Source organism: Opisthocomus hoazin, chromosome 14 (genome assembly GCF_030867145.1).
Source record: "Opisthocomus hoazin isolate bOpiHoa1 chromosome 14, bOpiHoa1.hap1, whole genome shotgun sequence".
Lineage (NCBI taxonomy): Eukaryota > Metazoa > Chordata > Aves > Opisthocomiformes > Opisthocomidae > Opisthocomus > Opisthocomus hoazin.
The window spans coordinates 9,783,410-9,797,547 of record NC_134427.1 but is presented as its reverse complement, the minus strand read 5'-3'; the positions used below and the strand labels follow the sequence as shown (position 1 = coordinate 9,797,547).

General features: G+C 45.7%; 1 protein-coding gene across 3 annotated transcripts in view; it reads left to right on the top strand.

Moving 5' to 3' along the window:
• The window catches only part of DOCK11 (dedicator of cytokinesis 11), an 87,170-nt gene that overhangs the window by 63,745 nt on the left and 9,287 nt on the right, over nt 1-14,138 (top strand). For all 3 annotated transcript variants that reach the window (XR_012765466.1, XM_075435132.1, XM_075435131.1), the window contains exons 41-50: nt 3,617-3,799; nt 4,472-4,585; nt 6,184-6,399; nt 6,481-6,538; nt 8,009-8,115; nt 9,099-9,221; nt 10,104-10,217; nt 11,995-12,141; nt 13,176-13,386; nt 13,728-13,918. Coding sequence is in view for 2 of the 3 variants with exons in the window: in XM_075435132.1 (XP_075291247.1) it covers nt 3,617-3,799; nt 4,472-4,585; nt 6,184-6,399; nt 6,481-6,538; nt 8,009-8,115; nt 9,099-9,221; nt 10,104-10,217; nt 11,995-12,141; nt 13,176-13,386; nt 13,728-13,918 (1,464 nt within the window). In the remaining variant the exon portion in view is untranslated. The remainder of the gene's footprint in view (nt 1-3,616; nt 3,800-4,471; nt 4,586-6,183; nt 6,400-6,480; nt 6,539-8,008; nt 8,116-9,098; nt 9,222-10,103; nt 10,218-11,994; nt 12,142-13,175; nt 13,387-13,727; nt 13,919-14,138) is intronic.

The window sequence follows — 14,138 nt, the reverse complement described above, 5'->3', positions numbered from 1 at the left end:
GGGGTTCCACGCTCGCTTTCCAAAATGCTGATTACAGCAATGCCGGCGGTGTTCTTGGCTGCTGCGAGATGGGCAGTGTGGTCATTTTCTTGGATTTGTGCCAGCCTGAATCTACACTGAATTTGGCATTGTGGGTCTTCAAAGATATGAAAGATAGATTTCAGTTAATTTCTCACATTTCCCCTATGACAGGACATAGTGTTGCTTCTGTAAAAGCAAGATATGAGCCCAGCAGATGGTATCTATAAGGAAGTGTTTTCTTTGCCAACTCCGTAACCGCATGAGTCCCAAACTTCCTTCTAAGTTCTCTGAAGGGCTTTTCTAAGGCCTAAAGTGACAATAAAATAGCCGGGGGGGGGGGGGGGGGGGTGTCACTGCATTTCATGACAAGTGCAAGGATGGCACATTTTCCTGCAAGTTTGTTTTGAAATATGAAAGCTGCACTGCTTTCTTTTGAGTTGCGTATCACTGTTAGCTGTAAATCAGCGTTAACTTCAAGAAAAACAAAAGTGAGCAGCTAGAAGGGACAATTTGTCATTTTTATGACCTTCTGTAGCTAATAATTATAATGGAAAGAATCCCCCTCTTATCTAGGGTCATAGCAAATGGTTGCTGGAGGAGGAAAAACTCCTAAGATTTATTTTGCATCCCAAAATCTGAATTAAAAATACCTTTCTTTCTACATGGATATGCAAAAGACTTAAAAAAAAGGAATGGCGCAAGAAAGCAGAGAACAAACAAGTTCTGCAATTGTTTACATGTTTGGTTTTGGTTTTAGAATTAATCCTGCTTGCATGTATGTGTGCTGGGAGTTTGGGAAGAAAGCTTACTCTGTTTTACTGGCTGGGAAGAAGCAACAAAAGCTAGATTGCTCTTGTTTGGTACTCTAGGTTTTCTTAACAGCTAAATCCTTCTTTTCAGAGCATCACCTATGCATATGCTTAGGAACGGTCTTGAAATTAAAGGTTATGTAGGAAAACACGCACAGAGGAGAGGGCTGAGATAATTTGCCCTGCATTAAAGAGCAGCTCAGACACACAGATGTGAGAGTGACGGAAACTCCATGTAGCTGCCTGCTCCGTGCCCGCCTGTCGCTCAGTGCGCTGACTCTGTCAGGGCACGTTAGAGGCATCGCAGGTCCCAGGGCCTGGAGGACCAGGGCAACAGAGCCTTGCTCCTTTCCTGCACCAGCTGGTTTGGGAAGCTTTTCCCTGTCTGTTAGCAATTCCCCCTGACCGTGCCAAGCTGTGCTTTCCCTCCCCATTAGTGTTCTCAGGACGCAGCACCGTGACAGCCTCCTGCACGGTTGTGACCAGCGCTTGGCATGTCCTGCCCGCCGCTGTGGCTGCCCTGCCCTCATGCCCCTTTTGTGCCACGGCCTCTCTGGGAGCTGCTCGCTGCGTTGACTCCTGCTCTGGCCCTTCGTGTTAGAGCTGGATCAGAAACGTGCTTGTCCAGCACGTGCGGAGTCATTGCCACACGTGCTTTTTTGCAGCTCTTCCCAGCTCGTGTTCTCCTGCCAGCTGGAGAGCTGCAGGCAGCACCCGGCCAGATGTCCGGCAGGCACACACCTTTGGGTCCGCTGCCCCGAGCCTGGCGCCTGGAGCGATCGCATCTGTTGGACTGGGTCTCCAGAGGGCAGCGGCCTGGGGACACAGGTTCCCTGTGAATAGGGTGCAGGTTTTCCTCTCTGAGCTGGTGCAGTGAGTGAGGGATCTTGGGCTTCTTCTGCAGCAGATTCTCGGACAAAGTTTTTCTCCCTAGCATTGGGCTGGAAATGTCTGAAAAGCCTCTGCAGGCAAGCAGTGGTCCCTGCTGAGAGCAAGTTCCCAGCCCACTTGGTGCCCGTGTGCTGCCTGTGCATGCCCAGTCACACATCGCTGTGGCCAGCTCTGGGCTGATCCCAGTTCTGAGCATGACCCCGTCTCGCTGTGGGAGAAGGATTGCATTACAACAGGCAACAATTACTTAACAGCTCCTTTCCCAAGTGCACACATGATCCTCTTGGCCCTGTATTACTATGATGTTTGTTTGCTTCTTTTCGTTCTCCCATTCTTTTTCTGAAAATATTTTTGGCCAAAGGCAGTGAACACCAATGGGCAATGTCTTCATGCTGCCTTGTAACCTGTGTGGCTCGATCTAATCCCAACGGTGTGGTCAAGCTAGCCACAGCTCCTAGATTCCTGGTTTGAGACCTTTTCACCAGCATGCCCACAGCAGCACCTGCAAGCTTTTCTGAATCATATGTACTTAATACAAGGAGTAGAGGGCCACAGTAACAGCTCCAGGCTTCGACTTGGAGGATGTGAGTGAATACTCTGATGGTATTTACGGTCAAGGTAGCAGGGCAGCTAGAAGTGGCTCATGGACCATGCCCCGTGAGGACTGCTGGGTCTTGAATGAACTGAGCACATCTTTCCTCTGAACAGATAAAAAGCGTGGTTGCCCCTGTTGCCTCTTTGTGCCAGGAAGTTCCCCGGGGCTGGTTCCCAGCTGCATCAGGGGGAGCAGAGTGCTGCTGTGCAATGCCCGAACAGCCCCCGCTCCCTCCGGGAGGTGTTGGCATCACCCCTCTCCAGCCAGGTCCCTGCGGTGGCTGCAGAGGCAGCTGCATGCCAGCATAAAACCCTTCCTTCTTCTGCTTCCCTGTGCCCAGCCCGCTGTGGCCGGGGTGGCAGGAAGCCGAGTGCGGTGCCCCGTCCCCACCAGCCACCACTCGTGACCGCAGCCAGACGGATGTCCGTGGTGGTCCCCAGCCTCGGCGAGCCCTGCGTGGAGGCTGCTGCCCACCAGGGCAGGACACCACTGCAGCTGCCTGCTTTTCAGGCATGGCTGTGCATGCCCCCACAGACATGCTCGGAAGTCGGTGTTTGGTGAGGTGACAGGCGTGCTATGGCGGTACGGGGTGCTGGTCTTCCCCTTCTGCTTTTCTTCACCTTGCTGCAAATCTCTGAGCCCCATTGCTACCCGAGGTAGCTCACGCCACAGTTTGGCCTCATCCTGCTGCTCCCTGGGGCCGGCTCGTGTTGGGGGACGGGGCAGGTTGCTGTGTGTTTTAGGGTCTCTGGGACAAGCGTGTCTCTTGTTTGCATTCCTGAGGGCAAGCACGATTTTAGGCTTTTTTGGGGGGATTTGTAGAAGTAGCTGTGCGAGCATCGCAGGTCATGTTTCCCAGTGAAGCTTGAATTCTGTGTGGGCTCCAGCAGTTTTTCTGATGTCCCAGATAACAGCCTTTGATGGGAACGTCCGTGGCACTGCTCCTCTCTGCTCTGCTGCTGGTGTTTATGGCTTTTGTAAGAACATAAATCTTCTGTTTGTCCAATTTGGTGAGAAATTGCCAATGACCCCTAAAGTTGTTGGGGGAGGGGGTAGATGGACATACATGAACACATCCCCAAAATGTGTGACAGCAAAGTTCACATTGCTCTAGGAAAGATGGTTAAAAATAGGTCCTGAATTCATTCCCACAAATACTTTCAGGCTCAAAACTCTGGCAGAAGTTTTACTGAGGCTGTCCAGGCTGGAGCCCACTGTGTTGTCCCATGCCCCTTCCCGTCTGAGCTCTGTGGCTGTAATTTAATGGTATAGTTTCTAATATTTTCGTCCTCTTGTGAAGTTTCCCTCAGCGTTTTTCAAGGGAAGGGTGAACATGTGTGCTGCCCTCTGCTACGAGATCCTGAAGTGCTGCACTTCCAAGGTGTCCTCCACAAGGAATGAGGCCTCTGCTCTTCTGTACCTTCTGATGAGAAATAACTTTGAGTTCACCAAAAGGAGAACTTTTCTGAGAACGCATCTTCAGGTCAGTGACTGGGGAAAAAGTAGACAGCAGGATACCTCAGACTTAATGAACAGGTATTTCAATATACCTATGTCACCTCATATCTGCAGATGATCTTGCCGTTGTTATATGGACAAAAATCCTCTTGATTTCTAGGCTTTGCCTAATTCCTCTTTCCAGTGATTGGCCCAGGGCCCTTTGGGTAAAATACACTGCCATGAAGTACTCCAAGCTGTTGTGTTTTTGGAATCACAGACACAAGACATCTCTGCCCCGGAGGCTGACTGGGCTGGGGTGGAAGGGATGGCAAGAAGAGCTGCCCTTGAGTCAGGAGGAGGGACTTTACTGGAGCTGCTATTGCAGCATTCGTTTTTTGAAGCAAATTTAGATACCTCAGGGCGCAGATGAATACTGTCTGGGTTGTAATGAATCTCTGAAGAAGGTAACTAAGGTACAAACAGGGATTTGTGTTGTGGTTGTTATGTTGCTAATTCTGTGAACCTGCTGTTCGGCAAAGCCGTTTGATCGTCTGGAGAGTATTTTCCTTGGAAGATGTGACGGCAAAGCCACAACGATCATTGCTTACGTTGTGGGAAAGACCTGATGTTTTCCTGTGAGCATTGTATGTAACTGTGACAATAAAACTCCTCTATTAGGGCTCGTTTAAACAAAGTCCCTACCCTGTCCTAACAGATAATAATTGCAGTGAGCCAATTAATAGCAGATGTGGCACTCAGCGGTGGGACGAGGTTTCAGGACTCCTTGCTCATCATTAACAACTTTGCCAACAGTGACAGGCCTATGAAGGTAAGTTGCAGACATTAAATCACATCATGTGCCATCAGCCATTAATACAAGACTGGGGATGCACTCAAGGAAAACATGTTTAAGGGTAAGGCTAATGATTGGAACTATGATTTATAAGCTCCTCCTGGTGTGTTTGCTCAGTAAACAAATATTATGCCAACAGCGATAGGGCCAGCTGCACAGGCAGGTCACGCTCCAGCCGTGAGGCCTCACACCAGCAGAAGGGAGCTCTGCAATTCAGGTTGCGCTTTGCAAAGTGTACTGCTTATAAGGGTGTCCAAAGAGCTTGCCAAGAACTTCCAGCTTTGCGAGGAATGACAAGGGAATTATTGCCTGAAGGTAATAATTAGCAGGAATTAATTTTAATTAGCTGAGTGTCAGTAATATTAAGAAAGCACTCTTTCGTGGAGATTAAGGGTTGTATTTCTTTGGAAAATAATTGTCTGTCTTTGAGGTAGAATGAACAGCTTCTACCAAAATCATTGAACAATATATCGTCACTGCAGCTTGCTCCATTGCACACAGTGTAGCTGCCAAGGTAGGACAGAGGAAAACGGGAACCGTTTTTACAGTTCTGTGGTTATCCTATGACCTAAAGGTGGAACGGGAACCTCTGTTAGGTGTTGAATTGTGCTATAACAAAGTTATAGGTGGGATATACCAGGCAAAAAGCTCAGTTGTCTTCTGTACACAGGTGTTTGTAAGTGTTTTACTGAGCCATACTTTGCTGATTGTATTTTACATCACAAGACCAACGTTATATCCAGTTTATGTATTTATATAAGTGCAAGAAACTAACTGCTGCTTTCCACTACCAAAAGAGAGGTTATAAAGACAGGAGGTCAGGCTCTGCTCAGAGGTGTGGTGTGGCAGGACAAGAGGCAGTGGGCACAGGCTGCTGCAAGGGAAATTCCAACTTTACTTAAGGAAAAAATTTCCCAAGAACAGGATGCAGCCCTGGGGTGGGGCCCAGCAAGGAGGTAGGATTTCTGTCCTTGGAAATCGTAAAACTTTGCCAGACAAGCCTTGCTGTAAGTCAGTGGTGGCCCTGCTCTGAGCAGGGGATCAGACTGGAGACTGTGTTTCCTTCTCCATTTGTTACATTCCTGTGGTGGGAAGCTCTGTGAATGCCTTTGGTGCTTTAGGGATTAACGAGTGACCACATCAGAGACGAACAAGCTGGATGTCGAATGACGTGACAAGTGCTTCGGGCATGGTTTGTTGTCCCATCCTGGGACACTGGCATGCACGGAGCACTTGTGTCTCGCTCTCACGCCAGCTCCTCAGCGTGTCAGAGTACCTGCCTTGCTGCAGCACCGGAGCAGCCAGCCTGGCATCCTGCGCGTGACCGGGAGAGATCGGCCCCGTGCACGCCCAGATTGAGATGCCTCTAATTGCATATGAAATGCTCTACTCTGTCTGAAGTATGAGTTCAATAAGTAAAAGCTGCGGTTGGTCTTATCTCCTGTGTTCTCGGCGTTTTCAGATTGGCACTAAGTGGAGTGTTGGCTGGAAGGGTAGCGACAGTCTTTCTTTGGCAAAGCCTGGAACACCATTTATTTCTATATTTGCTTCTAATGAGATTTGTTTTGTGTCAGGCAACTGCTTTTCCTTCTGAAGTCAAAGATTTGACAAAGAGAATCCGTACAGTGCTTATGGCTACTGCTCAAATGAAAGAGCATGAAAAGGATCCAGAAATGTTGATAGATCTACAATACAGTTTAGCCAAATCTTATGCAAGTACCCCAGAGCTCCGGAAAACGTGGCTGGACAGTATGGCAAAGATACATGTAAAAAACGGAGACTTTTCAGAGGTAATTCATGTCATTAAAAACTTGGTGCACAACAAGACAGATGTACAGATGATGTTTTAATTTTCGCTTTGTACTTTGCAGGCAGCCATGTGTTACGTTCATGTAGCAGCCCTTGTTGCAGAGTTTCTGCACAGGAAAAGTAAGTGTGTGCTGTTTGGGAGGCACAAGTGATGGGTTTTGGAGGAGGATCAGAATCTTTTTAAAGACAAATTCCTCTTGATTTGGTTAATTACTATTTCTGAAACAAGCAAAAAATGAAAAAAAAAATGTAGTGGATAAAGCTAGAAGATGAGTACTTTTTAAGAAAGGAATCCAAGTGTTCATACACAGGCATTTACTAGGCTGGCCAGGTCTACTTAGACAGTCATGTTGTCACATTGCTGAGTGAAATAACAACTGACACATCATGTCTCGGTTTAAATGTTCAGTTTTACATTGGGAAATGTGCTCACAGGGGAAGCCAGTGTTAAAAACTGGCTGTCAATATGTTCATCAGAAGTATCACTGTAGGCAGTACGGAATACTATAGAATAAAGCAGTCAAAATTCAGTCAAAAAATGAGACCATAGCCTAAGTATACAGATATATAAAGAACTATCAGGAAAAAAAGAGAGTGTTGTGGTTTAATGCAAAACAGGAAGGAAAGACAGACTTGTGTGTTCTCAAGTAACACCACTTTGCAGGTTTTCTTTTAAATATCTGTTCTACAGTTGATATATTGACCCCATTTCTCATTACCATGTAAGGGAGTAATTGTTGAAATGGACACAATATTTCAGTAAGTTACAACTGCAGAAAAGCTGATTACATGCACTGCCTTCACTGGAGAGGTCTTAAGTGCCTTGCTCAGGGGGCTTGGAGTCCCTCCAAATTCTGTACTTTGTCTTGGCTAAGTGGGAAAAATCAGGACTTGTTTTTCTGATACGTATACACATTTCACATGGCTGCAGAGGGGAGAGTATTGAAAGTTGGCATTTCTTTATTTGTACCCTGGAGGCTTCTCACCACCACCAGTGGCAAAGGAGAACTTCTAAAAAAGAAGAGAGACAAATCCAGAGGAATATCAAGTGAACACATGGACTTATCTCTGTCACTGGCACTCTTTACATGTATGTGGGCTGGAAAGGGTTCAATAAAGGCTGAACTGCTCAAAGTTTTGGGGTACATAAAGAACTATGCTTTCTCCTAGGAGTGTACAATCCTTTTCACCTACTACCTAGTTCTCCAGCATCCAGCAATAGCTTTCACCTTGCATCTTCTGTGCAAAAATATACCCTGTCCTTCTCTCCTGACTTTCAGTTGATTGCAGCCCATTAGGTTGGTCAAAGATGACTTCCAGATAGCACGCTGGGAAATCTCTTGTGCTTGGTATTAGTTGGTAGTTAGTTAGATAGTAGTACTAGGAATGACTCTAATGGCAAATGGCTGAGGAGGTTCTGATGTGTTTTTAAGTCTCATATCACTAGCAAAAATCAGTAGCAAAAATGGGAGTCGGGTCCCCTGCTACTTCTAGGGCTTCACTATCAGCTAGACCGCCTCCCTGGCCATTGAAGCATGAAGCGTTTGAGATATGTTATTCCACTAATCCATTTGCTTTTGCCTGCTCCAGAACTCTTCCCCAGTGGATGCACTGCCTTCAGGAAAATCACTCCCAACATTGATGAAGAAGGTGCAATGAAAGAAGATGGTGGGATCATGGATGTACATTATAGTGAGGTGAGGTCCTATAGTACAGACTGCAGGATATTTGACAGCTGATTAGGATTTAGTTTTAGACCTTATTCATGTAAGCTCTAACAAATTATAGCTGTCAACTGGCATCTGTAAGGAAGACTGTTCCACGGTAATTTCCCAAGAGAAATCTACATTGAAGGATTTTCTGTGTACAGTTCAGATTGGTAAAACCGGTGTAAGTTCTTGATTCCTTTGAAAGGCTTTTCTAGCACTGAGACTGAAAAAGCTACACCACAATCTTTGCCTGCTACGTTATGCAAATGCTAATTCTGCCAGCACAGGGCAGCACAGCATGCTCTTTCCAAGGAGGGACAGAACGCAAGTCAAGCTCTGCCAAGCGAGAGGTCAGCTGAGGTTCCCCTAGAGTTAAGGCTGTGCTGCAGGACACCACGTTAACAGAACAATCCAGGGCACTGGGGAAGTGGGTAGATCCTCCCGTGAGTCATAAAGTCTCACAATCACTTCTGCACCATCCCTGTACAACTGCGTTGGGTGGGCCGCGTGGCTGAGCGAGGTGGCCCTGCAGCACAGCTGCCCAGCTGCCCAGCTGCCCATTCATCAAGACTAGGCTTGAGGATCCTTAGCATCACATCCCACTGCTATTGCACACATGTTCCTTGGATGTGCTGCTTAGACATGTACCTCTGATTCCCAGTGTTGCCATCTCCGTATCCTCCCAGAGTTTTGGCATTCTCCTGGGGAGGTAGCTAAATAACCAAGACATACTTGCTGGTTGTTGGGCTAATGATTTATTAAGAATGAATGAACTTTTTAAAAATAGCTTGTCCTTCCTCCCCTCCCCCCCCCAATTTAGAATACCTTTGGAAACGCCAGGATCACACAAGGTTTAAACTTATGTAACTGTGGCTACTCATACTGGGACCTGTTAAAGTATCTGAAGTTAAAATGGTTTTTTCTTCTAACTTTAACTGTTATTAACACCACCCATTTGGCTGCTCTTGTAGGAAGTCCTGGTGGAGCTGCTGGAGCAATGTGTAGATGGCCTGTGGAAAGCAGAGCGTTATGAAACAATTTCTGAAGTTTCCAAACTGATCATTCCTATTTATGAAAAGCGGCGTGAATTTGAGGTAGGCATTTTGAACTAGGTTGCATCTATTGGGTAGTTTCCTAGATCATTAGGAAAAAACAGGAGGCTTTTTTATTTTTGATGTTATGAGTTAACGGATTGGTGTCAGTAAAGCGTGCAGCGTGCTTCATTGCTTGTCATTGAACGAACTCATGAAAGCTGTGGTCTGGAGGGTAATTATGAAAGCTAAAGACATGGGACACTCCCTAAAATAAAGCTGTCATCATCCCATATGCTCATCAAAGCCGGATTCTTTTTGAGACTTGAGCATTTTAAGGGTTAAAACCAGACTGAGACCTGTTCAAAGAAAGGACTAGAGCTGCAGGTAATTCAGTGGCAAGTGGAGAGGAAGGCAGGCAGCTGCCACCAGCCCTCTGCCTTGCTCCTTCCCAGCGCCTGCTGCCAGCCGTGCTTCAGCCCAGGCTATTGCTCATCTGCTGAGCAGCGCTCCTCTTCCCCTCCCTCTCCCATAGCCTCCTCTGCACCAGGACAGCATCCAACTATACCACTGAAGCTAGAGGAAGCCTTGATCTGTTTTTTTCGTCATAAAGCTGGTTTTAATCAGCAGATAATTTCTGGGTAGAAAACTGGAAGCTGCTTTACCCTTAAAGGCTCAGTCAGGGAACGTGCTGAGACAGTAGGCTCAGCCTTCTCTCCAGAGACAGTGACGCTATTGCAGTCTGCGGTACCTTTCAGACCTGAAGCTAAGCATGTGCTTAAGAATGAGGTTTTTCAAAGAAAACTGCATGAGTTCAACCTCTCTAGAAATTCAAGTTTGAATTCTCCAGAGGACTGTGTTCAGATATCTAAGTAGCTTCCAGTGGTAGCTCAAATTTCCTGCTTGCAAAATTCTGCTTTAATGATGTCAAGATTTGATTTCCAGAAACTTACTCAGCTGTACAGAACGCTTCATGGAGCATACACTAAGATATTGGAAGTAATGCACACAAGGAAGAGGCTTCTTGGCACCTTTTTCAGAGTAGCCTTTTACGGACAAGTAAGTATATACACTGGGGCTCGCCAGCTGCCCCTCACCAGGCATCCTGGCCCCTAAAGCTGCTGCTCTGTCAGACCTGAAGCTGAAAAGCCAGTGAGCTCTGGTGCAACCACTGGTACGACTACGCGAGCACTGCGGTATTGCACCCTGGAGGTGAGGGTTTGTGTCTCTCTCCGGGAGCAGTTTGTGTATTATAAACTTTATGATTTCTGCTGCTGGGATTTTCATAAAACAACTCAGCAGTTAGGAAATGGCTTAGTGGGTTCAGAAAACGCTAGGGGTTTTTTGGTAGTTATAGTAATTATAAGTTACACAAACACAATTTAGTGTGTATAGTATATAACCCCTAACAGTATTAAACCATAGTGTATAAACAGTAGTAGTAACAGACATTTTCTTCTACAGGCAATTGCTGCTCCCTTCTAGATTTTAGTAGAGTAAAAGGTTATATTTTACTGGAGGCAAAATATGCATCAGTGTTGGTTGCATACTTGTAGAGACAGATGGTATTTTTTGTTAGCTGAGGTGGTTGGAAAAATGGACAAGATCTGGAGCTCAAAGTCCCAAGAAGGAGAGTGATTTTATTATATCTGACAAAGTCTCCCGAGATGAAAGCAGTTGCTTTTTTATTTTTTTCGTAATAAAGTGTGTTAGCACTCATCTCCCTTGTGTCTCTGAACTACCTGCTTCTGCCTGTGGATCCATAATCATGGGGGACATGCAGGACGCCTCTTTAGAAAACGCTATGTAAATTATATTAGCTCTGCCTTTCCTGGTTCCTTTTTTTAAAGGAGATTATGAATACCCCTGAAACCACCCTGGATTTGTACCTTTGAAGACCACAGTCATTATACACACAATATATTTGAGCATTGACTTTTGCTGCACCCAACATACATTTTATTTTTTCCACATCTTATCTTCAACTTTGGATATGTAAAAAGTGAATAAGGTTAGCAATAGGTAAAAGGAAACAACTGCTAGCTTGCTTTTCTAGAAGCTGTAGAAATAACTGGATTGGATCCTAAACTAAGCTATGTAACGTATCATCCTGACAACCAATACTCGATCCAGTTAGTCACTTTAAAGCTTTGCCAGCTTTATATGCCAGCTACACAGAGATAGTTTTAACACTGTCACAATTTCTGGCTGGAACAGCTCACCAAAGCATGAAGCTTTCATGCTGTTCCCACTACTGGGAGGACTGGTGATGCAAGCACGACCTTTAATGCAATTTTGTCTCTATTTACAGCAAACACACTGAGTTCCACTTCCCTGAATACAAGAGGAATCAAAGCAGAGGAAACACATTTCTTTCTTTATTGCTTGAAGTCCATTTCAGCCTACATAAAATCCTTCTCTGTAGACTGTTCATGTGGCCCTGCTCTCGGGGCTTCTTCTTCACTGTATGTGTCTTTCTGCTCCTTCTCTGTGCCTTGTTTTTGTGGTTTTTCTTCTGCTTGTTTCTTTGCAACTTCCCTGAAAGCCAACTGCTGGCCAAACCCCTCTTCCACATTGTTTAGATTTCTCACTGGTCATACTCAAGCCTTTGTGCTCAGCAATGATGTGTTTGTGTTGGTTGAGGAATTTTAGGCTTTTTACACAATTTTTGAAGGAACCTATTAAACGGGCGAAGTTCAGTCAGACTTTATGCAAGCCATAGCCTTCTAAGCCTTCCTGACTTTCTGAAATGTTAGTGGAAAGTTGCTTTCAAAGTAGAAAATGTAAAATAAACTTTTCCAACTATTCCTCACTACTTGTTTGTGATTAATGCTAGACATTCTTTGAAGAGGAAGATGGGAAGGAATACATCTATAAGGAACCCAAGCTGACAGGCCTCTCGGAGATCTCCTTCAGACTTCTGAAACTTTACGGAGAAAAATTTGGGTCGGAGACTGTAAAAATTATCCAGGATTCTAACAAGGTAGAGTTAAACTGCATGAACAAGCTAACGCAGTGCCATTGGCAGTGAACATCAGGGCCACATACTAGAGAGCGCGCTGATGAGCGTGACAAAAATATTGGTTGTATTCTGACAGTGCTCAGGGCCTGGGACTGCGCTGCCCTAAGCACTGTGCAGACAGGCACAGAAGGGCGAGCTCTGCCCCGTGCAGCTGAAGATGGGAGATGACAGAGCATCCCTTCCTTCTGCCAGTAGGAACGGAGGAGTGAGCCCTGTCTTCTGCCCTCTTACAAGCACCTTGCTTCCCACTGCCCCTCGCGTCCTCACGCTCATGTGTGGACATGTGGCACAGCTTGACGAGTTTTGGGGCTGAGCTGACTCCCAGGTGGAAATAAATGAATTGGGAATTATGAATGGGAAATTGCAGTCCACATCTCACTGAGCCCTGTTGTTGGGAGGCGTTCGGAGCCAGCAGAGAGGAGCAGATGATTGGAAGCAGAGTCACTTATTGTTGCTTTGACACTGCAAGTCTAAAAAATCATTTGTGGCCTTGCAGCCACAGCTCCTTCCTTTTCCTGTGGAAGCACCGATTCTGCTCCCTGCAAGGGCTGTTCACACCCTCAGGTTGCAGCCACGGGTATGTCTGGGTTACCGAAGACAATGCAGGTGATCCCAAAGCTTGCTTTGTGCAAGCCCGCAGATTTGCATGCCACAGCACCGTGCGAGTGGCTTAGAAGCAATGCGGTCATATTAGAAAGACTGAGCAGCTCGGGCATGTGCTGCATTGCTGGAGAAGGTGATATGGCTCCAGATGCAGCTTGTTTGGCACCAGATGAGGTATTTCTTGTGCCACACCTCCTTGCCTCGTGTGTCTGCTAGCAGATGGTCTAGACATCATGGCTGAGGTCAAAGGGAGTGTTTGGTGTGTCATTCGCCTGTGTGCAGTGGGGCTGGGTCAGCAGGGAATCAGTTTAAATCTGGTCCCAGTAGATAAATTAACCAATTAAAAGTTATTAAGCTTTGTTCTTCTAGCAAGTAACCCACTTATTTCACAGGTTAACGTTAAAGAGCTTGATCCTAAGTATGCCCATATTCAAGTGACTTACGTGAAGCCCTATTTTGAAGACAAAGAAACCTCTGAAAGAAAGACTGAATTTGAAAGAAATCATAACATCAATAGATTTGTATTTGAAACACCTTACACTTTATCTGGAAAAAAGCATGGCAGTGTGGAAGAACAGTGTAAAAAAAGGACAATTCTAACTAGTAAGTACAAACATCTGAACATGAGACAGTATGTATCAGCAACTATTTTTAGACTATTTTAGCTCATGAAAATATCCCAAAAGAGTCAGAAATTCTCTCAGCTACTTAATCAGAATTGTGATACAATATTCTGGTTGGGAGGGGGAATTTACCTTCTATTTCTATGTGCATATTTTTACAAATTAATAAATTGTGCTGGTAAATTATACCCTTGTTCAGGATTTCGCACACACCGAGTAAAACCCTGAGGGCAAGGATCTGCGTGTATATGTTCTATGAAGAGCACTCCTATTTGCTGCATGACTTTTCAATCTGTAAACTTCCTTTGCTGTTTCTGCTAGCTTTGAACTCCTTTCCATACGTAAAGAAGAGAATTCCAGTCAATTATGAACATCAGGTTAATTTAAAACCAATTGATGTCGCTACTGATGAAATCAAAGACAAGACAGCAGAGCTGCAGAAACTCTGCTCCGCTGGTGATGTTGACATGATCCAGCTGCAACTCAAACTGCAGGGCTGTGTTTCTGTGCAGGTAAGGCTTGATGTTCATTCAAAATTACATTTCTATGTACAGCTCAGAGCGAGCCATCTTTTCACAACGCAACACATTTACTTCCCAGAAACCATTAGCTACCTCGTCTGCAGCACGGCAGCCATCAGCCTGCCAGCACAGCCTGCCCGGCCATGTCCAGTGGTACCTTAGCGGGTGGCTCGTGGCAAGGAGCATTTTGTGCAGCGATATTCAGTGTCAG